The sequence below is a fragment of the Podarcis liolepis genome (assembly GCF_965112155.1).
Source record: "Podarcis liolepis genome assembly, chromosome: 18".
Taxonomy (NCBI): Eukaryota; Metazoa; Chordata; class Lepidosauria; order Squamata; family Lacertidae; genus Podarcis; species Podarcis liolepis.
This window is the reverse complement of record NC_139572.1, coordinates 8,744,728-8,768,244: the sequence shown is the minus strand read 5'-3', so window position 1 is coordinate 8,768,244 and position 23,517 is coordinate 8,744,728. Positions and strand designations below refer to the sequence as shown.

General features: G+C 48.5%; 1 protein-coding gene across 3 annotated transcripts in view; it reads right to left on the bottom strand.

The window, feature by feature from the left end:
- Window positions 1–1,978: 1,978 nt before the first annotated feature.
- DPP9 (dipeptidyl peptidase 9) overlaps window positions 1,979–23,517 on the bottom strand; it is a 47,495-nt gene continuing 25,956 nt past the window's right edge. For all 3 annotated transcript variants that reach the window (XM_083483697.1, XM_083483698.1, XM_083483699.1), the window contains 10 exons: window positions 19,738–19,903; window positions 19,087–19,166; window positions 16,860–17,012; window positions 16,502–16,637; window positions 13,297–13,442; window positions 12,072–12,218; window positions 9,208–9,360; window positions 7,203–7,345; window positions 5,272–5,383; window positions 1,979–3,523 (listed from right to left, as the gene is read on the bottom strand). In XM_083483697.1, the coding sequence (XP_083339823.1) occupies window positions 3,431–3,523; window positions 5,272–5,383; window positions 7,203–7,345; window positions 9,208–9,360; window positions 12,072–12,218; window positions 13,297–13,442; window positions 16,502–16,637; window positions 16,860–17,012; window positions 19,087–19,166; window positions 19,738–19,903 (1,329 nt within the window). In that variant the 3' untranslated portion in view covers window positions 1,979–3,430. The remainder of the gene's footprint in view (window positions 3,524–5,271; window positions 5,384–7,202; window positions 7,346–9,207; window positions 9,361–12,071; window positions 12,219–13,296; window positions 13,443–16,501; window positions 16,638–16,859; window positions 17,013–19,086; window positions 19,167–19,737; window positions 19,904–23,517) is intronic.

The following is a 23,517-nucleotide window of genomic DNA, read 5'->3' as shown; positions in this document are numbered from 1 at the left end:
CCACTAAACCTGCCCGCTGCCCAACTCTGGGTCTAGCTAAGCCTAATATTATTGATCTCAATGTTGTGCATTTCCACCATGTTACCTTTGGATGAACGATGGGCTAGAAATGTGGTTTAAGTCGATGCATGTGGCAAACTCCCTCTTCGCCATTCCTTGCAAGGAAAATACTGACAGCAAAAGGTAAAGGAAAAGGGACCCATGACTGTTAGGTCCAGTCGTGGCTGACTCCGGGGTTGTGGCGTTCATCTCGCTTTACTGGCCGAGGAAGCTAGCGTACAGCTTCCAGGTCATGTGGCCAGCAGGACTAAGCCGCTTCTGGCGAACCAGAGCAGCGCACGGAAACGCCGTTTACCTTCCTGCCGGAGCGGTACCTATTTATCTACTTGCACTTTGACGTGCTTTCGAACTGTTAGGTTGGCGGGAGCAGGGACCGAGCAATGTGAGTTCACAAGGACAGAAATTTAAGTTTTGAGGGCCAGCGACAAGGCAGGGACCATTTTGGGGGTTGTCGATTTCCTGCTTTCATTGCTGTCAATTTTCCCTGTATTTCTTGCTATTTGTAAAACGTGTTTTACAGATCTGTGTTTTGGTTGCCTTTTTTTAAAAAAAAAACAGCAACCTCATTCTATTGTGTCTGCTACTAGTTTATATGAATATATTTTTATTGCAATTCTTCTTCTTCTTCTTCATACCCCACCTATCTAGCTACGTTGCCCCAACCACTCTGGGCAGCTTCCAACACATATAAAAACAATTTTGTACTTGAAATGGGAATGAACAAAGTTAACATGGCTTGCCAATTACTTAAATTAGGGTAAGAACTGTGGTGCTTTTAGAAATCCTAGGTATTGTCACTGCTTCCATCCTTTGGTGATTGAGGATGTAAAGTGTGGGGTTCTTTTTTTAAAAAAAAAAAAAGAGGGAAAGGTGAGGGAGCAAAGGATGTTTGGGGAAGGGACAGAGCTCAGGAAGAGCATCTGCCTTGCAAGCAGACGGTCCCAGGTTCAAATCCTGACAGCATTGCCAGGTAAGGTTGGGAATGTCTCCTGCCTAAACTGCTGGAGAGCTTCTGCCAGTCAGTGCAGACATCACTGGGGGGGACGGGACATCTTTAAAGTTAAATATTACAAATATTATGCCTGAATGTATCCTTTCAACTTGACAGCTCAGGGAAGTTACCTAGCTTTAAAAAATAATATAAAATCATCTCCTTTGCCAGTTTCCTCCATTCCAAAGCTATTTTCCCCTTGAAAAAGGACTCCAGGAAGTGCCCAGAGGTGACAATTGCTGGGCTCATTGTTAGCCAAAGGAAGCCAAATCTCATCACCTGACTCATCTCAGGCTCCAGACATGAAAAAAGGAACTTCTATTGTACTTTTGGGTGGTGGGTACTTAAGACATATTTGTCTATGCTAATCTTATACCTGAGTCTTGCCCTGCCATGTCTGCTTATGCTAATCTTGTACCAAGGACTTGTCTGGACATGTTTGCCAAGGTTAACCCCTCCCCTTTCGTGACACGTCAGTGATGTAGCAATGATGCTGTACGAACTGTATTCTGGGATATGGTGGGAAAGTTTTGAAAGTCTTTGTCACCCCATCCTCGGGGTTCAAATTTGCTCTTTGAACCTATTGTGCAATAAGCTTTGGTCTACAGCTATTTGCTCCGGTTGGTGGCTGGAATCCTTCCTTTATTCCGCAGGGACCCGCGGGCTCTGCCCGACCAGCTGGGTGACTGAGCAGCCTCACACCCGGATTTTTCCCTAACACCACTGCGCTAGATGGAGCAATGGCCTGGCTTCGTATGGGGCGGCTTGCAATGTTTCTATGCCCCAGAGAAAGAAACGCAGTGTTCAAAAGCCAGAAATGGCACTGGCAAGCTGGCATGCGCTTCCAAACATGCACACCCCATGCTCCACTTTGCCTGCGGCCAACAGGGGGGGGGGGGAACCAAAACCACGCCGGGAGAGAAGCGCTGCGCCAATTTCCAATATTTTAATGAGTAACTACATGTTACACCTCATAATTATAAAAGAATAAGAATCCATAAAAATATTTTCTTTTCATAATACGCACTTAAAGATACTTCGGGGGCAAGTCGTTTGTGGTTCGTGGGTTTTTCGTTTCGTTTTAGGCAAGTTTCTCCTCGCTTGAAATTCTGCCCCACCCCTGAGAGGCAAGAATGTGTGTTTGTGGGGGGGGGGAGAGCACAGAGGGTGTGAGCAAGCAGGTGAAGGGGGGTGTTTCTTCCCACGAGGCGGAAGCTTGCGGCGAAGCCTGGCACACGGGCGCCCCCGCCTGTCTTTATAAACCACCCCAAATCGCGGTTCAGGCTGTGTTGCGGGGATGCCCTAAGACCAGAGGAGGTGGGTCGTGGGGCAGGGGGAGGAGGAGGACCAACGGGCAAGAGGTGTTGCTAGAACAGGGGGTGGGGGGGGGATACAGTCGCTGACCCGCAGAGAACTGAGCACGCCTGTGGGGCTGGAAGCTCAGGGCTTGGGAGGCGGAGACGAAGGGTTGGCGAGACGGGGGGCAGTGCCTATAAAGCCAGAGAGAGTGGACAGAGGGAGGCGTATTTGCATAAATAAATCTGGCTGCAAAAAAACCCCCTAGAACCCCCCCTTTTTTCCATCCAGAAGTGACTGCAGTTTCTGGACACGGTTGCCTTAGGGGAAAGAAGAGTGTGTTTGAGACGGGGGAATGACGCAAGGGTTACGGAGAGGGAAGTCAAAACAGCAAAGCCTTCTAGGTGGGGAGCCCAAAGACACAAACACCTGCCCAAATCCTTCCGAGAGCCTGAATTTGCCACAGGACACAGCCAGGAAGCCACAGCACCAAAGACAGAGGCATCGTCAACCCCCCACCAGCCTATCCCCCCCCCCCGCTGCCCACATCTTGGCAGCACAGCACCAAGCGCTGGTCTGTTTGCGAGCCCCAGAAAAGCTCTCTCGCAGGACTCAGTGGGGAGAGGAAAGGAAAGGAGAGGAGGGGGGGAGTTTAAGAGGGACACAAGACAGTACTGGAGATGTAGGGGGCGGGACACGAGGGAAGGGGAGCGCTTGACTTTTATTCCCGGCCCAAAAAGTAGCAGCAAAACAGAGAAGGGGTCCTGGGGAGGAGAGAGAGAGAGAGAGAGAAGGAAAACTTTAAAAGAGAAGCTGGAGGGACAAGGCAGAGCAGTGCCACTCCAGTTGGGCAGGGGGTGAGGGGTCTCAGTGCCCCTCGTGAATTCAGGGAGGGCAACACGGACCAGTGCTCTGGGTATCGGGAGGCTGCTGGAGGGTGCGGGGAGAGGTTGGGGCAAAAAAAGGAGGCCAGAGGAGGAGCGAGTCTTCAGCGTCTACGTCGAGTTGCGGGTGGGCAGGGAGACAGCAGCCCCTGTCCACGCCCCACACCGTGCCGTTCCCCCTCCCCCCCCAGCCCTGTCCTCAGAGGTATTCTTGAAGAAAGTGCAGCAGCGTGATTTCGTAGTGCTCCCCAGACTCAGGGCAGCGAATACTGTGTCGCTCGTTGGGGTAGATCTGCACACAAGAAAGGGGGGGGGGACAGGAAGAGATGAGAAGCTTCCAGACCTCATTAGGCAAAATGTAGGTTGAGTGGTCATTGTGAGTTGCACACATTCACTGGGCCTCGTGGGAAAAGCACATATAATCACAGCATTGTAGGGTTGCAATGCAGGAATTGTTCCTCAAAGAGGAAATTCTGTGCAACTTGCGAGAACCTGGAAGGGAGGCCAGCAAATCCACTAGCACATCACTACCTGGCAGCCCTGCTGACCTTGAGGCCCCGATTTTGCTAAACTGGAAACGCACGCCAGGTCTCGTTCACCAAACACAGTGCATTCCCTAGAAAATCGTCCCGTTAGGCAAGCGTTTGCACGACGAGCCCACAATTTCCAACGATTAGGGCCCTAAGGAAGTCAGACTATCCTCCACCAGGGCCAGGGCCTTCTCAGTGATGGCTCCGACCTGGTGGAATGCTCTGTCCCAGGAGACCAGGGCCCTGCAGGATTTAACCTCCTCCCGTCAGGCCTGTAAGACAGGAGCAATTCCACCTGGCCTTTAATCTGAATTCAGCCTGATCTTTTATTCCTTTCTCTTCTCTTCCCTCCCCTTTTATGAAGATCACCCGCTCTGAGACCCCACAGCTCATTCTGCCCTGGCCTCCTCGCTGGCCCAAGTAGGACCAATTCAGCCAGCTAGCTCTGGGGATTATCTAATAGATTTTTGATTTTTATTGTTATTCGTGTTTTTATACTGTATGTTACGCTGCTTTTATAATTAAGTGTTTTAAAGTGTTTTAAATTTGTTGTTAGCCACCCTGAGCCCGGTTTTTGAACAGGGAAGGGCGGGGTATAAAGAAAAAAAATATTATTATGATTATTATTGAGGAGCTCAAGGGGGCAAAGAGTGCCCCGCCCTGCCCACATCTCCACCCTCCTCCCACCCTTTATTCAAAGCAACCCTGCAGGGTAGGCCAGGCCAGGAGAGAATGACCCCACCTGAAGCCCAGCCCCAGAGGAAAGGGATGGGCTGGATAGTTCGCCAGCTCGACCCACCAGTAGTTGATAAGTTTTCCCAGCTCGAATCAGCTGGGAGATCAGGAAATGAAGGAATGGGTTTCCAAAACCTAAAACCTTACTGGGCAGTCAGTCTGAAACGGGCCCCAAATTCCTTCTCCAAGGGAGCATTTCTAAAATGCTTTAACTTGAGCTCTTGAGCCAAAACCCAGCTGTATAAACAAGTGCTCAAAGCTCTCTCCTTTATCAGTCCGTGACACCTAATGAATGGCCTTGTCCGTTCCAAAGTGGAGCAGGGATGACACACCTTACACTGAGGCACAGACCTTGTCAGCCACTCGGGAACAGCGCCAGGAGTTGGTGACCTCTTGCTCCAAGATAAGAGTATAGGAACAGGAAGAGGAACACCCTTTTATGGTCAAGAGTACAGGAAGAGGAACACTCTTTTATGGTTAAGAGTAACGGAGCAGGAACATCTGTGATGTCAACCTGCGTGTACAAGCTGACGTGGTTGGATTCCTGGGGAAGGGGGGGAGGGTGCCTGGAGGATATATATACTGCATGAAATTTCTCATTTCTTTGGACTTGCTGTGGACTGACCACGCAAGTTCCTTCTGCTATCCGGAGAGCAGAATAAACTCTTTCTCTGAACCAACCTCGGTGTCATTTGACTTCCTCCCTTCCTCCCGGGAGCAACGCAGACCCCACCAGTCGGTAAAGTCTAATAAGGCTACAGCTAGCTCGACCCACCTGTAGTTGATAAGGTTTCCCAGCTCGGATCAGCTGGGAGATCAGGAAATTGGTGTGGAAAAAGTGCACGTTTTCATCCAGAAATCCATGGAGGATCAGCAGGCGATTGGGCCTAGAAGGAAGGCAAGGAAAGTGCCAAACGTGAGAGCCAAGCTGGGCACCAGTGTTTGCGGCTGTTCATGGCAGAGAGGAGTTTGGACCACTTGGGCGTTCAATGACCAGGGCAATGGACACAAAGTGACCAGCAGGCAAAAATCATGCCGTGCTTTTTTGAACCCTTGCCCCACTTCAGACAATCCACCTCACCCCACCCACCGCTATTAAAAAATAAAAATCAATCCCCAAACTCTCCAGCTTTCCCAAAATTCCCCAGACAAGCGGTTGACGTGGCAGGCCAGAAGAAGAAAGTCTGGAATTCTTTTCCATACAGTCCAATATTCCTCAGATGAAAATAGATACACTCTACTACAGGGACGCGGGTGGCGCTGTGGGTTAAACCACAGAGCCTAGGGCTTGCAGATCAGAAGGTTGGTGGTTCGAATCCCCATGATGGGGTGAGCTCCCATTGCTCAGTCCCAGCTCCTGCCAACCTAGCAGTTCGAAAGCACGTCAAAGTGCAAGTAGATAAATAGGTACCACTCTGGCGGGAAGATAAACGGCGTTTCCGTGCGCTGCTCTGGTTCGCCAGAAGCGGCTTAGTCCTGCCGGCCACATGACCCGGAAGCTGTACTCCGGCTCCCTCGGCCAGTGAAGCGAGATGAGCGCCGCAACCCCAGAGTTGGCAACGACTGAACCTAATGGTCAGGGGTCCCTTTACCTTTACTACAGGGGCATCCAACTCCCAAGAGACTGCAATCTACTCACATAATACAAAACGGGGGGTTTCAAGTCAAAGTTGTTGAGCTTTTTTTAGGGAGGGAAGTCCCATTTTGGGGGGAGAGTTCAACTCAAACTTGTCTAGGGGGAGGAAAATGGAGTAAAGCAGAAAAGTCGCTCACCAAAAGATCACTAAGAAAACAATCTGCCTCAGTGAAAACTCCATCTTCTGTTCCAGCAATTATGCTGAGATGGAGGACGGCTCAAGGGGCCAGGGCCAGATGCTCTTATGCCACAGCAAAGGAAAAGGAGCCCACCTCCCGATCGACCTGCTGGACACCCCTGCTCTGCTCTATTACTGATGCAGAATATAACATCCCTATTTCCACCTGAGGAATGTCGAGAGAGCATGTATTTCTCTAGTACTCGCACAGTGCATTTAAGGCCCCCTAAGATGCCTCGCCGACCTTGGGGACATCCCTCTGATCCCTCCAGAACATATGAAACTGCACGGCCGACTGCTGCTTCCCCTCTCCGGGGAAGTCTGTGCTAGATGGGACCAGGCTGCTGGGACAACACACCCTGCTCTGCCCCCGCCGCCCACCAGCACCGCTGCCCCACAACCCAACTAATCCAGAATGTGGCAGCTAGACTGGTGACTGGGAGCGGACACAGAGACCGCATAACACCGGCCTTGAAAGACCTACTTGGCTCCCAGTACGTTTCTGAGCACAATTCAAAGTGTTGGTGCTGACCTTGAAAGCCCTAAATGGCCTTGGCCCAGTATACCTGAAGGAGCGTCTCCACCCCTATCATCCAGTCCAGCTCTGAGGGCCTTCTGGCTGTTCCCTCGCTGTGAGAAGCCAAGTTACAGGGAACCAGGCAGAGGGCCTTTTCAGTGGTGGCACCCACTCTGTGGGACGCCCTCCCATCAGATGTCAAGGAAATAAACAACTATCTGACTTTTAGAAGACATCTGAAGGCTGTTTAGGGAAGCTTTTAATGTCTGGTGTATTACTGTATTTTAATATTCTGTTGGAAGCTGCCCAGAGTGGCTGGGGAAGCGCAGCCAGATGGGTGGGGTACAAATAATAAATTATTCTTATAACCCTTACTCATTGGGGAGTTTCTCTACATGCAGCGCCACAGAGCCTGCTTCGTAGCCTTGCTGGTTGTTCTCTGGGACATCCATGTACCGTTCGGTGTATCCAGTATCGTACGCCATCCAGACCGTGACGGGGGCCCCTGCGATAGCAACCTGGAGGGATATTGAAGGCTGTCGTTATGCTCAGGGCTGACAGGAAATCCACACCGCCCCCGCCCCCCGCATTAAGTTGCCTGAGGAAGCCAGATTCTGCAACCTGCAAAATTCATTCCGCAACTTGCACAATTTATTGATTTTATATAAAGATCCAAGAATCACAGGGTGGTTTATATTACGAAATCACAGAATACGTATCGCCATAACAAAATGAATCTATACCACCAGCAGCAGCCCTGTTTAAAAGGCCACAGATCACTGAATCAGCCAAAGGCCTGGGGGAAATGTTTTCAGCTGGTGCCTAACAATTTGTTTGCTTTTTTAATTTTTTATTTGCATTTTCAAAAACAGGAACAGATTGCAAATTTAACCCTCCCCCCTTCCGCTCTTACAACTTCATACCAAATACAGCATGTATATACGTACCACATGACTTCCCTTCCACCCTTTTCCTGGTTCCTTAGCTTTTCTACTACTCCGCGTAATCCACATCTTTTTAATCATCCAATTTGTTACCTATTAAAAACTCTACTTCAACTCTGCTGGATTTGCACAAGACCTGCTAAGCTATGCATCTGTCTATACCGGTTTTTGAAATAGTCAATAGACACTATACATTCCTCCTTATATTCCTTATTTTCGTTTTCTCTTATCCTGTTCGTCAGACCAGCCAGTTCAGCATATTCAAACATTTTAATCTTCCTTTGTGACTGCAGCACAGGCATACAGTAGTCAAATTCTGGTTTTTTGGGGGACCTCTATTGTTAATAATAATAATAATAATAATAATAATAATAATAATAATAATAATTTTTATTTATATCCCGCCCTCCCCAGCCGAAGCCGGGCTCAGGGCGTCTAACAACAATAAAATAATACAACATTCTAAAATCATTTCATTATAAAATTAATTCAAATCAAATTGATGGCAACCATTAGGCTAAAGTTCTGTGAAGATTGCCAAAGGAGGGAGTCAGGCTGTGCCCTGGCCAAAGGCTTGGCGGAACAGCTCTGTCTTGCAGGCCCTGCGGAAAGATGTCAAGTCCTGCAGGGCCCTAGTCTCTTGTGACAGAGCGTTCCACCAATTGGAGCCACAGCCGAAAAAGCCCTGGCTCTAGTTGAGGCCAGCCTAACCTCTCTGTGTCCTGGGACCTTCAGGATGTTTTTGTTTGAAGACCGTAAGTTCCTCTGTGGGACATACCAGGAGAGGCGGTCCCGTAGGTACGAGGGTCCTAGGCCGTATAGGGTTTTAAAGGTTACCATCCCCAAGAGGAAAATCTCAGGTGATTTGGGGGAAAGCTTTTTAAAGCATCTTCTTCAATTCATTATATATAGTTTCCCAATATTCCTTAATTATTTTACAGGACCACCAAGTGCCTAAAGGTTTGTAATGAAGGCACCAAGCGAGTCTCCATGGGGAGAGCGTATCTCTGCATACATACAGCTTTATTTCACAAGAAGACAAGTCCTGTGCAGACTCCCGGGCTGTTGCTTTTTTTGTTGGCAGGCTTGTGTGGAATCACACAAGGTTGGCTTCTTTATTTTTAAAAACTCAGGGTGGCGCCGGGCAAAAGGAGTTGACCATACAGTGAGATCTACTCCCCTGCAGAGCTGGGAGCAGATCATTTGGGTCCGAGTCTTCACTCTACCTTCAGCAAAGAGAGGGAACCTGTGGCTCTCCAGATGTTGATACTCCCATCCTCCCTGATGGGAGCAGGGATTCCAAAAGACACAGGCTTCCCCACACGCTACCTAGCGACTGGCAGGGACGGCGGGGAGTTGCAGGGCGACTGTCTCTGGAGTGCAACGTATTGGCTGCCCCCCCTCCTGGTACAGACAGCAGCAAACTCCAAACTTGCCTTGAAGATGTGAGGTTTGCAGATGAGCCCCATGAGGGAGAGGAAGCCCCCGTAAGACCAGCCGTGGATGGCGACGCGGTTGAGGTCGACGAACCCGTATTTCTCCGCTACGTAATGCAAGCCTTCCACCTGGTCCTCGATCTCCACCTGCCCCTGGAAGCAGGTGACAAAGGCATAGCTGTCAACTTACAGATTCGAAAATAAGGGACCAGCAGCCTCGAAAATAAGGGATCAGCAGCCAAAATAAGGGATTTACTGGGCACAGGTATGTTCAACTTCTGAGCCCCTCCGAGCCAAAGGCAGAAAGCCCAGCCAGCAGCCAAACGAAGCCTCAAGCGGTGGTTCCCACAGCGCAGCAACCCGGCAAAGGGGATGCAGCAAGGGAAACCACCATCACCTCTCTGCTGGGAAGCACTGAGCAAAGGCGAGTCCCCAGGCAACGTGGACGATTTGAGCGGCACAAGGCATGCAAGCTCCACCCCCCAGTCGTTCTTAGACTCCTTATTGGGTGAGCAACGCAGCCAAGCAACACTGTTGGAGCCTCCCTCCTCCCTGGCCAGCAGGGAGGGAGGGAGAGGAGCTGCTTCCTTTGAAACCCGGGAAATTTAAGGGACATCATCAATAAGGGACAGCAGCAGGACACAGCGATGGGATAAGGGACTTTCCCGCCAAATAAGGGACGGTTGAACAGTTGTGGGCAAAGGAGGGACATGAGAGCTACCTGCTCATTTGGGGATAGCTGGCTCATTTACGCACTCCAGTCATGCTCTGTAAATTCATTCATTCATTCATTGCATTTAGGTCAGGCATGTCCCATTTTAGGGGCCTAATCCGTCCCCTATGGCAGTTGGCAGTTTATTTCCTGGGGTAAAATCCTAAAAAAAACCCTCAACAACTTCAACCCTAAAAAAACCCAGTGACCTCAACCCTCACGGCCCTTCACTTCATCAAATCTGGCCCTCTTTGAAAAAGGTTTGGACACCACTAATTTAGGTACATTATAATGTAACATCAATAACATAAAGCAGTGGTTAAAAAGTGGGGGGGGGCATTGGCATTACTGGGGGGGAGCAAGGGGGCCAAGGAGGCACAAGAGGTATTAATGACCCTCAGACTTTGAAAAGCTGGCATCACTGAATCAGGTTCTTCGGTTTTGCTGAATTAAACTAAAGGCTTCTAACTGGATGCTGAATAAACATGCAATAAATTGTTACTGTTTTGAGTGTTATTACCTTCCTTCATGGGTTCTACAAACCGCAGTTCTGAATAATGCTTTTTTTATAGGGTAGGGGGCATAGGGGATGAGTTTATGGATCCAAGGGGGCAAGGGCTTGAAAAAGTTTGGGAAGCACTGACAGAAGAACCAGGAAGGGGGAAAAAAATCTGACTTCTAATTAAACCTCTGAGTTGCCAAAACAATTCGCAGCAGTAGTTTTCTAACTCTCCCTTCACTACTTGTTTTCACGGCAAGTGCAAAGAGGGCCACTTTATGTGCCACAAAGGCCATTAGTGTCGCTCAGAAGAAAATTAACCATTTCTACCAGGGCATTCCTGCTTCTATATGTCAACAAGGCTTGTTAGAAATCTCTCTCACCGTATAAAGGGCAGATTGACAGGAAGTGAATCACGTCTTTCACATAGCGGCCACAAGCACAGAATTTTGCCTTCACACGTGACCATTATTAACATATATGAAAGTAATGATTTGTGGTGAGCGACCTTTCCTATGCAGAAACACAACAATGGACTTTCACTGCATCAATTATTTTTTTCCCTATTTCCTAGCTTCTGGTAGATCACACACCTCCACTATACATATACAGTGGTACCTCAGGTTATGTACGCTTCAGGTTACATACGCTTCAGGTTACAGACTCCGCTAACCCAGAAATAGTGCTTCAGGTTAAGAACTTTGCTTCAGGATGAGAACAGAAATCGTGTTCCGGCGGCGCGGCGGCAGCAGGAGGCCCCATTAGCTAAAGTGGTGCTTCAGGTTAAGAACAGTTTCAGGTTAAGAACGGACCTCCGGAACGAATTAAGTACCATATTTTTTGCTCTATAAGACTCGCTTTTTCCCTCCTAAAAAGTAAGGGGAAATGTGTGTGCGTCTTATGAAGCGAATGCAGGCTGCGCAGCTATCCCAGAAGCCAGAACAGCAAGAGGGATCGCTGCTTTCACTGTGCAGCGATCCCTCTTGCTGTTCTGGCTTCTGAGATTCAGATTTATTTTTTTCTCGTTTTCCTCCTCCAAAATCTAGATGCGTCTTGTGGTCCGGTACGTCTTATAGAGCGAAAAATACGGTACTTAACCCGAGGTGCCACTGTGGACAAAAAAAAATAATTCCTGCTTCCTTTTGGCATATCCAACAGTGTTTTCAGTAATCCCTATTAATTTTTAGGTACGTGAAGCGGTGTGTCGACCAAGGGAAAGAGACGGTGGAAGAAGATTGGAAGAAATTCAAAATTTATCTTAAGAAATATTGCAAAATCAATGAATGCTAAAATGTTGAGGGTATAGAAAAAAGGAGATTACAGCTGTAAAAGGTTAAGTAAAAGAAAAGAACAAGGGAAAATTAGATAAACTTAAGGGGGAGGATTTGCTGAAACTAATTTGGAAACTGGGATGCAGAAAGGGGAGGTATGGGGAAGTCGGTGAAGTAAGGTTTAAGAAATGGGGACTTGAAATTATACATGTTTGTTTATGTGTTTGTCTGTTTGTATTGTGTATTGTTTGTGTTTATATAAATTGTGGAAAACCAGTAAAAAAAAATTTTTTTAAAAATGAAGCGGTGTGTCACCCCAAACCCCCAGGTGCTTATTGCTTCGTAATGGTTTTCTCGCGTACAAGGCAAACCGAGGACTTACCATCTGGTTCTTCAGGGCCCCCTCAAATTTAAGGCCTCTCTGGCATGACCCCCGGCCGTCTATCACCACCACGGCATAGCCGAGAGAAGCGAGCGTGTTGAGCCTCAGATACTTGATGCCTTTGAAGGAGTTATTCACTAGCTGGACCTGGGAGGTGGGGAAAGTTAGGAAAGGGGTGGGGAAAACTGTTACAATATGAGAACATCGCAGCTGCAGACAGTCAGCTTGTTGACATCATGCTTTTATCTTGTATTTTCATTTTTTCCCCTTTATTTCTTTTTTTGCTTATTTTTGTAATATGTTGAAACTTTAATAAATATCTTTTTTTTAAAAAAATGACATCATGTGATCTGGCTAGCTGTGGGAAAGTAAATTCCCGGAAGTTCACAGGCTTTGTGAGTCTGTGTCCAGTGTGTAATTTGAGACCTTCCTCTTGCGTATGTACAGGATGTCTTTGTCACTTGCTGGATGGAAACTGAAGTGATCGGACACCTTTTTTGTAGTGCTGCAAAGTCAGAAATAAAGATATGTAAATAGATTTCTGGCTATCTCCTTTCCCTGCTGGGAAGCAAGGAGGGAGGGGGTGTGCATTTTCCCACGCTGGGAGATGTCGCCTATTGAGACCTATCCTGGACTTGCGGGGATTGCAGCCAGGGAGGTCACCGGTAACCAGTTCTGGGAGCCTGGGAGAGGAGCCAGCCTTGCCAGATGCGGCTAGTTTACCAACAAAAACACCTCTGTACACGACTCATGCTCATCATTCCACGGCTGCGTTTGTGAGTGCCAGGAGTGCCGCCCCGCTTTTCCTTCCACCCTGCCCACAATGCACCACTGAGAGCCTTGATCTGGTTAAAGGGGTGTCTCGTCGGGGCATTGTGGTTGATGCAGTAGCCACAGCTAGCTGACCCCAAGCAGGTCACGTAAAGCCACAGCGCCATCCCCACTTAAGCGTTCCCAGCTACTGGTCCCCAAGGGATAGCTGGATAGCTCAGTTGGTTAGAGCATGGTTCTGACAACGCCAAGGTTGCAGGTTCGATCCCTGTATGGAACAACTGCACTGCAGGAGGTTGAGACTACCAGGGGTCAGCAAACTTTTTCAGCAGGGGGCCGGTCCACTGACCCTCAGACCATGTGGGGAGCCAGACTATATTGGGAGGGGGGGAATGAACGAATTCCTATGCCCCACAAATAACCCAGAGGTGCTCCAACTCAACAGCCAGCCTACCTGAGGCCCTCCGTAGACAAAAAGCACAGTGGGGTGCTTCTTCCCAGGCTGGAGGTCGTGAGGTTTGTACACCATCCCATACAACTCGACGTCCGACTGTGTGCGGAAGTGGAAGATCTCCGGGGGGATGTAATCAGTGGGGCAGCCTGCAGAAAAGCCAAGGGGAGAGAAGAGTCACCCAAGATATGGGTGAGGCACTGTTTATGGAATCTTGCCACACACTCATTTTGATTGCATAAATGCATTTTTTTAAAAAAATAATGGCAATACTAATAACGGAAAAATCAAATTTTGTGTTCTGCAGTGGAGAAAATACAAACCACCCAGGGTACCCCATGAGAGTGATTTTACTGGGTCTCCAAGCCACAGTGGTGGCAATTGTTCTCTCTATTACACAGAAAAGGGACGCGGGTGGCGCTGTGGGTTAAACCACTGAGCCAATCAGAAGGTTGGCGGTTCGAATCCCCGGGATGGGGTGAGCTCCCGTTGCTCGGTCCCGGCTCCTGCCCACCTAGCAATTCAAAAGCACGTCAAAGTGCAAGTAGATAAATAGGTACCACTCCGGCGGGAAGGTAAACGACGTTTCCGTGCGCGGCGCTGGTTCGCCAGAAGTGGCTTAGTCATGCTGGCCACATGACCCAGAAGCTGGACGCCGGCTCCCTCGGTCAGTAAAGCGAGATGAGCGCCGCAACCCCAGAGTCGGCCACGACTGGACCTAATGGTCAGGGGTCCCTTTACCTTTTATTTCTCAGAAAAGGCCACTCAAAAGTGAAATGGGAAGGGCAGGCTTGGGAGGGGTCCAGCTTTGGGCCAAGCTCTGACTCCATGCCATGTCCCAAAGAACTTAACACAGCTTCGCTGTGAGACAATGGAGTGCGCCTCTGGGGGTGAAGTCCAGCCGCTGTGTGAGCAGCACCCTGGGCCACAAGCCTGGGCAGCGTGTCTGGAGGTCCTGGACTGCCCGGACGACAAGACCCACCACCCCGGCCTTGCTGAAGTGGTCCAAAGGAAAGCAGAGCGAAATGCTTCGGCACCAGCTTGGCTGCAGGAGTTGCCAAAAAGGAGGCGTACAAGGCGCCGCCCAGATTTGTGCAGGGTTTCCTCATTGGCCTTTTCTTCTCCCAAAGATACCCGGCGAGGCAGCGGGTAGATTTTCCCTCCAGATTTACTCCCACAGCCTTTCTCACAAATGAGTACAGGGGCAAGTGCAGTGGATGTTTAGGATCAGAGTTTTCCTTCTCCTAGAGGGGCTCCCTTCCCACAAGCCCCACCTGCCCCTCACTTCCTTCTATGGCACAGGCAGAAACCGCCCTCTTGAGAACTGGAGCCAATCTTGGTCTCATCCGCTCCATCTGCTGGAGCCTATCTTCGCACACAGAAGACCCTAACTCAGCGAGGGTTTGAGACCCATCAGCTCCCCTCGCCTGGTTCAGTCGGCCAGTCGAAGCCATTCCAGGATTGTGGCCGCTGTCGCCTGCTTATAGCTTCCAGGAGCCACAGGTGAGAGCTGAGTGCAGGGTGGGGACCAAAGTTGAGCAAACTGCCCCATGTCCCCCACCAGAGATACTCCATGTATACCAGGGGTCAGCAAAGTTTTTGTGGCTTGGGCCGGTTCACCGTCCCGCAGACGCCGCGGTGGGCTGGAGTGTGTGCGCATATGCATGCACAAACGCTATTTCCGGCGCTCCTTCTGGTGTGGAGGAGGCGTGCACAGCTTCCCATTGACTGCAAGAGCTTCCTGCAGCCAATGGGAAGCTGGCCGGCGTTGCAGAAGGCAGTCCCTGGTTTAGCGCGGCGCACAGGAGCTGACCAAGCAGACGGTGGGGGTCCATGGGCCGGTTAAACAACCCCCATGGGCCTCTTGTGGCCCACGGGCCTTAGGTTGCCGACCCCAATGTATATGCACAATTTTGCATACATACTTTTCAATAAAAGGCTATATAGTGGAACCTCGGTTTTCGAGCGCCTCGGAAGCCAAACGATCCAGAACCCAAATGCTTCCGTTTTCGAACGCGCCTCGGAAGTCAAACGGCTTACAGGGCATGTTTCTCCACTGAGACTGCCGACCGGCAATTGAGCCTCGGTTGTCGAAATTTTCGGAAGTTGAACAGATTACATTCGACAACCGAGGCTCTGCTGTACAAGATTCTGCAAAATGTGGTACAGACGAATGCCTCGCAAGACGGAAAACTCGCTAGACGAAAGGGTTTTCCGTTTTTTGAGCTGCTTCGCAAGACGATTTTCCCTATGGGCTTGCTTCGCAAGACGAAAAACGAAAACGTCTTGCAAGTTTGTTTCCTTTTTCTTAACACCGTTAATACAGTTGCGACTTGACTTCGAGGAGCAACTCATAGAACGCGGTGTGGTAGCTTTTTTTGAGGTTTTTGAAGACTTTGGTGATTTTTGAAGCTTTTCCAAAACTTCTTTTAAACTTTTAAAACTTTTTTGGGGGGGGGGCTGGATTTTGGGTTGGGGTGTTTGGAATTCAAGGACTTGGTGTTGGGGAGGGGTTTGCAAGAATCTGGAAGCTTGTGTGTTTTTTTCCTGCATTTTTATGATTTTCTGTGACCATTGGGCCACTCTGCTGTTTTTTTAAAAAAATTCTGGATTTGAATTTCTGTGTGGTGGGTGGCTGGGGGAACAGTTGGGGAGGGGGTTCTTCAGCAAGAAGCAAAGAGTGGAAGAGGAACCTTCTTCGAGTTGTCCCCCGGAGTCTTAGAAAATGTACTGTACACTTTGTTGATTTTAAAATGTTTTTCTGTCATGTTTAGAAACTTAATTTATTGTTCCTTCAATTTTTGAAATGCTCTTTACAGTATGTGTGACTTTAAAAGAGCACTTAATAAACTCTTGTTGTACCAAATTTGGCTTTGTTTGGACTTTTTTTGACCATAGGAACGCATTAATTGGATTTCAATGCATTCCTATGGGATTTCGTGCTTCGCAAGACGAAAAATTCGCTAGACGAAAAAACTCGCGGAACAAATTAATTTTGTCTTGCGAGGCACCACTGTATCATCAATACCCTGGGCTGTTTGACAGGTTTGCTGGTCTTTTTTTTCACTTTTAGGATTTATGGTTCCAACAACGAAGCCCAACGTAAAATGACGCAGAAAAAGCCATTAGTGCAACTGCAACAGATAAAAATCGAGACCAGGCTCGAACTCCCTTGAACGAGACAGGAAGCCAAGGGAAATCTACTCACTGGCCGCTTCCATCATGCTGGCCCAGAATTTCGGCTGCTTGTGGAGGGGGTCTTCCTCTTGGCCGCTAAGCTTGTAAACGTGGACGCAGGGAGGGGTGCTGACACTGCTGTAGTGACTAATGAACATGTCGAAATTCTGCAGGGAGGCAAGGAAGAGCGGCAAAGGTGGGTCGGGAGACACTCCAACCAGCCCCATAGTTTTTACCCAACAAATTACTGTTGTTGTCATCATCTTGGCGAGGAGAATTATGGACCCCACTGCCCTCACAGTTGCCTCCTCCTAATAAGAGATTGGCTTTCTTTTAAAAAAAGGACACCAACCACACACATGGGAATTCTGCGACCCAGAGGGACAGACCTGGCTCATGGAACAGCTGTGGGAGAAGCCCAGGGTGGTGAGCCGCACGACCTCCCCGGGGGACTCGTAGCTGACCACGTAGAGGTGGTGCTCCAGAGGGGTATCCTTCGTGCCCTGGAAGTAGACAAGCTTGGTTTCTTCATTCACCCAAATCTGTAGGGGGGAAGAGAGGGAGAAACCACAATGGAAAATTGCTTTAAGATCTGGATACAACCGGCCAGTTGGTTTGTTTTTAATTTATATTCCCCTCGCCCCCCGCTTCCTCCAAGGAGGTTAAGGTGATGCTCACAACAGTTCTCCCGGGTTATCCACACAACAAACCTGTGAGGTGGTTTGGGCTGAGAGTGAGCAGCCAGCCCCAGGTCACCCAGTGAGTTTCACAGCTAAATGGGGACTTCTCTCTCAGGTCTTAGTCCAACCCTCTAACCACTACACCGCACTACTTCCTGTTATGCATAGGATCACTCGTTCAGCCTTTATTGGCATAATTTAAACAAATTTAAAGCCCTAAATGGCCTCGGTCCAGTATATCTGAAGGTGCATCTCCACCTCCGTTGTTCGAGCTTTGGTTTCCAAACATTTTGGAAGTCGAACGGACTTCCGGAATGGATTCCGTTCGACTTCCGAGGTACCACTGTGTTTAAGTATCATGATCCAACTCTTAGATTCTAAGAGGTGCTGACCTAGCTAGGCATATATAGCCAAATAAGAGAACACTCTGAGGAACTCCTAAGACCAGTCGGAAAAAAAGGATGCCTGAATGCCCTCGGGTCCTAGAAGCTTCTAACCTTCATAGAATCATAGAGTTGGAAGAGACCACAAGGGCCATCGAGTCCAACCCCCTGCCAAGCAGGAAACACCATCAGAGCACTCCTGACATATGGTTGTCAAGCCTCTGCTTAAAGACCTCCAAAAGAGGAGACTCCACCACACTCCTTGGCAGCAAATTCCACTGTCGAACAGCTCTTACTGTCAGGAAGTTCTTCCTAATGTTTAGGTGGAATCTTCTTTCTTGTAGTTTGGATCCATTGCTCCGTGTCCGCTTCTCTGGAGCAGCAGAAAACAACCTTTCTCCCTCCTCTATGTGACATCCTTTTATATATTTGAACATGGCTATCATATCACCCCTTAATAACCTCCTTCTTCCCAAAGGCTAATTCCCAACTTTGGGGAGGGGGTGGGAGGGCACTTGGACCCCACCAGAGCCTCACACCTCCTTCCCAAAGCCTGGCGCCTAACCAAGCTGGCTTTGGAAAGCCATCCTCAAATTTTGGCCTTGCTCCACCCCCATGTGAGAAGGGAGTGCAGCAGCCTGGGGGTTCCGTATTGTGGTCCACTTGCCCTAGACAAAGGCGTGGGGTGGACACTTTCCCAGTGCTCTGTTGTTCTGCTTTGGGGAGCGGGACAGGAAAACCCACTTCTAAAGATGCGTTGTCCTTATAAAATCAACTCCTGGCCTAGGACCGCTCTGATTTGGCCGTTCCAAAAAGTTTGTTCAATAATCCTTCAAAAAAGTTATTGCATTACATTCTTCTTTAAATTATCTTTCCACTGATATATAATTTTATGGTATTACTCCAAAAAAAGTGGTGTTATGAGCCATCATTGCCAAAACATAATGACACCTGATTGGCTCAATAAACTCCTTTTTTATGGTTATTTGGCTATAACTTTTGATAGAATAGAGGTAACTGAATAAACTTTGTTGCATTACATTCTTCATTAAATTATCTTTCCATTGATATATAATTTTATGGTATTACTCCAAAAAAACTGATGTTATGAGCCATCATTGCCAAAACAAAATGACACCTGATTGGCTCAATAAACTCCTTTTTTCTGGTTATTTGGCTATAACTTTCGATAGAATACAGATAATTGAATAAACTTCGTTGCATTACATTCTTCATTAAATTATCTTTCGATCGATATATAATTTTATGGTATTACTCCAGGAAAAAAAGGTGGTGTTATGAGCCACCAAACCTCGCAAATACACTTTTCCCAAAAGGTTTCCACATTTTTGGCCACTTGTGTATGCAGAGGCCCACAGCTGCATGTGGTTATCCTGCTCCCGGGGAGGCCATCACCAGAGAGAGAGACTCGCCTGGCGACTCCTTTGCCACCCCTTTATTTTGAGGGCGAAGACGGAAATCAAAACGCGAGGCAGGCTGCGGATTTCGAAGTTTCAATTCCGTGCTGCCGAATCCAAGGGGGTTCCTTGTACCTTGTATCCGTGCCTGGCCAGGACCTCCCATTCACCGCTGGTGAGCGCCACCTCCTTCCTGAGAGGGCATTTGAAGTCCTCTGGGGCGAAAAAGAGACAAGAGAGCGTGTCTGTCCAATGCAGAATGCTTTATTTAACCTACTTGTTAAGTAAAAATGAAAGCAATACTATGTGCACATAGATAACGCCGTAGGGGAGCTAAAATACACACATGTCCTGCTGCCTGCCTGCTCACTATGCAGAAATTCACTTATCCGCACGTAAAGAATTAGGCCCAAACCTTGCTGCAAACCACCACAGATTCAGCCTGGAGTTTGCTCACTTCCTTATTTCCTTGTTTGTTTCTGCTTCAGATGTCAAGGAAATGAACAACTATCTGACTTCTAGAAGAGAACTGAAGGCAGCCCTGTTTAGGGAATTTTTTAATGTTTGATGTTCTATCTTGTTTTTAATATTCTGTTGGGAACCGCCCAAAGTGACTTGGGAAACCCAGCCAGATGTGCGGCATATATATAAATTATTATTATTATTAACCAGATTTGCCCCTTCAACTGCTCTTGGCTACTGGGAAAACAGTCAAGGCGCACCGTGGGAGAAATTTTTCCCGGAAGACTCGCACTGCAGGCAGGCGGGCAGCTCTTGGGATCTCACCTTGGCTAGGGACGTACGGCTGCGTCCAGTCAAAGCTGCCCCGCCGGAGGACGACTGTGACTTTGTACAGGTGGCAGAAGCCCGTCTTGCACTCGTTGGCTCGGATAAAGCAAAGCTCCTCCTCTTCCCCCTCTGGCTGGACAAAAGGGTAAAAGATGTCGTGGACCTGCCCGGAAGAGAGGGGAGGTATGCTAGCAACATCACGGGAGAGGCATTTCCAGCTGTCCCACCCTCCACATTTGAAAGCCTTGCACGTTTTGGCAAGAGAAGGACCGCAAGCAACACCATGGCAGGCATCTTTCCCAGATGAAAGTGGAAGTGCCAAGCCCCCTTGTTATTTTGGCTACAGTCAGGAGGTGTAACATGGTTGAATGCTAAATTTACAGTACAGTGGTACCTCGGTTTGGGACACGGGTGGTGCTGTGGTCTAAACCACAGAGCCTAGGGCTTGCCAATCAGAAGGTTGGCAGTTCAAATCCCTGTGATGGGATGAGCTCCCGTTGTTTGGTCCCAGCTCCTGCCCACCTAGCAGTTCGAAAGCACACCAGTGCAAGTAGATAAATAGGTACCGCTCCAGCGGGAAGGTAAACAGCGTTTCCGTGTGCTGCTCTGGTTCACCAGAAGCGGCTTAGTCTAAAGAACAGAATCCGAACAGTAGAAGGGCACTGGCAGCAGGAGGCCTCATTAGGGAAAGCGCGCTTTGGTTTAAGAACAGTTTCGGTTTAAGAATGGACTTCTAGATTAACTTCGTAAACCGAGGTACCACTGTACTGAAAAGTTTGGGGTGTGTTGTATGTCATTTAAAAAAAAAAAACTGTTGCTTTATGATGGAAGTGTTCCTGTGATAGCTGATTTTGAGGTGCATTCCTGATTTGTCTGCTATAGACTGCTTTGAATAGGATTCTCTCTTTTTTTGGCAGAAAAACAAGCGTGCAAATAAAATTAAAATGGATGATTATTGAAGCGCTTCAAAAACAGAGGGGGTGACTTAGGCTCCCAGCTAAGAGAACAGAGCCCTTAACACAAACCATCATCTGGTATAAACTCCCCACACAGGCCAAACTAGCCTCCTGCTGTGTGGCCACTGTCTCGAATGCTACGCCAAAGCCTCTCCCAAATGCCTATGGATTCCAGACATTCGCAGGGCAAACTAGCCTCTAGGCCAGGGGCTGCTGGACCAAAGCTCCACAAACTTCATTCACGTGGCCTGTGGTGTGTCTGTGGGCTTGTGATTTTATTTTAATTTACTGAATTCATTGAAAATGGGAGACAGTACACCCGCTGCAAGAAAAAGTCACACTCTACTGGTTTTTCATTGCTTCTCTTACTTCTGAAACTGTATTCTATTGCTCTGCAATCTGAATTCTATGAAACAACAGTATGCAAGAAATAAAGGAATAAAAAGGCAACTAAAAAGCACGCAGCCTCTAGAGCAGCGGAGTGCAATTGCTAGAGAAGGCAGAAAAACCATTAAGTAGTCCTGCCAAGACCACTCCAGCAATTACACTCCTATCCCACCATTTTCTCCGAGGAGTTCAACATGATAAACAAGGCTTCCCCTCTCTTCATCTGGTCCCCATAACAATCCTGTGAGGTAGTTCAGGCTGAGAGAGAGACAGCGGCTGGCCCACAAGGTCACCCACCCAGCGAGAGCCGTGGCCACGTGAGGATTTCAACCCTGGTCTCCCAGGCCCCAGCCCAACACTCTAACCACTACACCACGCTGCCTCTCCCCAGCCTCCTGACATCATTTTCAGAGCCCTCAGAAGGGAAGGGAAGCTACACTCAGTGACTCGAGCAGCTGCCGTGTGTGCAAAAAAAAAAGAGCAGCCCCCCAAAGGCCTGGAAACGATGCCTTACGAGGAACGGCTAAGTGAGCTGGGCATGCTTAGCCTGGAGAAGAGGAGGTTCAGGGGTGATATGATAGCCATGTTCAAATATATAAAAGGATGTCACATAGAGGAGGGAGAAAGGTTGTTTTCTGCTGCTCCAGAGAAGCGGACACGGAGCAATGGATCCAAACTACAAGAAAGAAGATTCCACCTAAACATGAGGAAGAACTTCCTGACAGTAAGAGCTGTTGGACAGTGGAATTTGCTGCCAAGGAGTGTGGTGGAGTCTCCTCCTTTGGAGGTCTTTAAGCAGAGGCTTGACAACCATATGTCAGGAGTGCTCTGATGGTGTTTCCTGCTTGGCAGGGGGTTGGACTCGATGGCCCTTGGGGTCTCTTCCAACTCTAGGATTCTATGATTCTATGAACTGTCTCCTTTGAAGCAGGATATCCGGAATAACAAAAGCCAACCCCGACTTCTGTTTGCATCCCAAAAAGCCAGCTTGATCTTTATGTATAGTTTCATTTAATAATTTTTTTCAATCTGTTGGCTAGAATGTCAGCGAATATTTTGTAATCACTGTTCAGCAGTGATAGGGGCCTATAGTTTTTAATTAGCGTCAGGTCTTGTCCTTGTTTCGGTATCAACACGACAAAAGCTTCTTCCCATGATGCCGGTATTATTCCACATTTTAAAATTATATTCATTACCAATTTCACTGGTGTTATTAAGAATTCCTCTAATTTTTTTATAATATGCTGCTGTCAAACCATCTGTTCCAGGCGCTTTTCGTACTTTTGCTTTCATAATTGCTTGGTGCACCTCCACTGTTGCAATTGGCTGACGTTTCCGAGCACAATTCAAAGTGTTGGTGCTGACCTTTAAAGCCCTAAACAGCCTTGGCCCAATAGACCTGAAGGAGCGTCTCCACCCCCATCGTTCTGCCCAGACACTGAGGTCCAGCGCCGAGGGCCTTCTGGCGGTTCCCTCATTGCGAGAAGCAAAGCTACAGGGAACCAGGCAGAGGGCCTTCTCGGTAATGGCGCCCGCCCTGTGGAACACCCTCCCACCAGATGTCGAAGGCAGAAACAACCACCAGACTTTTAGGAGACATCTGAAGGCAGCCCTGTTTAGGGAAGCTTTTAATGTTTGATGTATTATAGTATTTTAATATTCTTTTGGAAGCCGCCCAGAGTGGCTGGGGAAGCCCAGCCAGATGGGCGGGGTATAAATAAATTATTATTAATTATTATTATTATTATTATTATTATTATTATTATTATATTGTTCCCTTTTCTCTGCTCCTATTGTCCCGGTTTTTAAAAGGTAAAGGTAAAGGGACCCCTGACCGTTAGGTCCAGTTGTGACCGACTCTGGGGTTGCGGCGCTCATCTCGCTTTACTGGCCAAGGGAGTCGGCGTACAGCTTCCAGGTCATGTGGCCAGCATGACTGAGCCGCTTCTGGCGTTTACCTTCCCGCCAGAGTGGTACCTATTTATCTACTTGCACTTTGACATGCTTTCAAACTGCTAGGTTGGCAGGAGCTGGGACCGAGCAACGGGAGCTCACCCCTTTGAGGGGATTCGAACTGCCAACCTTCTGATCAGCAAGTCCTAGGCTCTGTGGTTTAACCCACAGCGCCACCTGCATCCCTGTCCCGGTTTTTGCTCCAGATGAAAGGCTCTCACTCTGGCACCTGTCAGGAGGTTTTTGCCGGAGCCTCTTCCCACCCAGCACTCTGGCGTGACCCTGCTGACGAGTGCCAGAGCATCTTCCGGACCTTTCTGATTCAGAGTGCCAGAGCAGCCAGATTGGAAGGCACCCTGGTGCAACCTTACCAACAACCTGATTTGGGGGGATGCAAAAGGTCCATGGGAGAATAAACCCCTCTGCTTCACCGCTGCTACCGCAGTTAGGAGCGCATAAACCCATCTCTCGCAGGACTGCC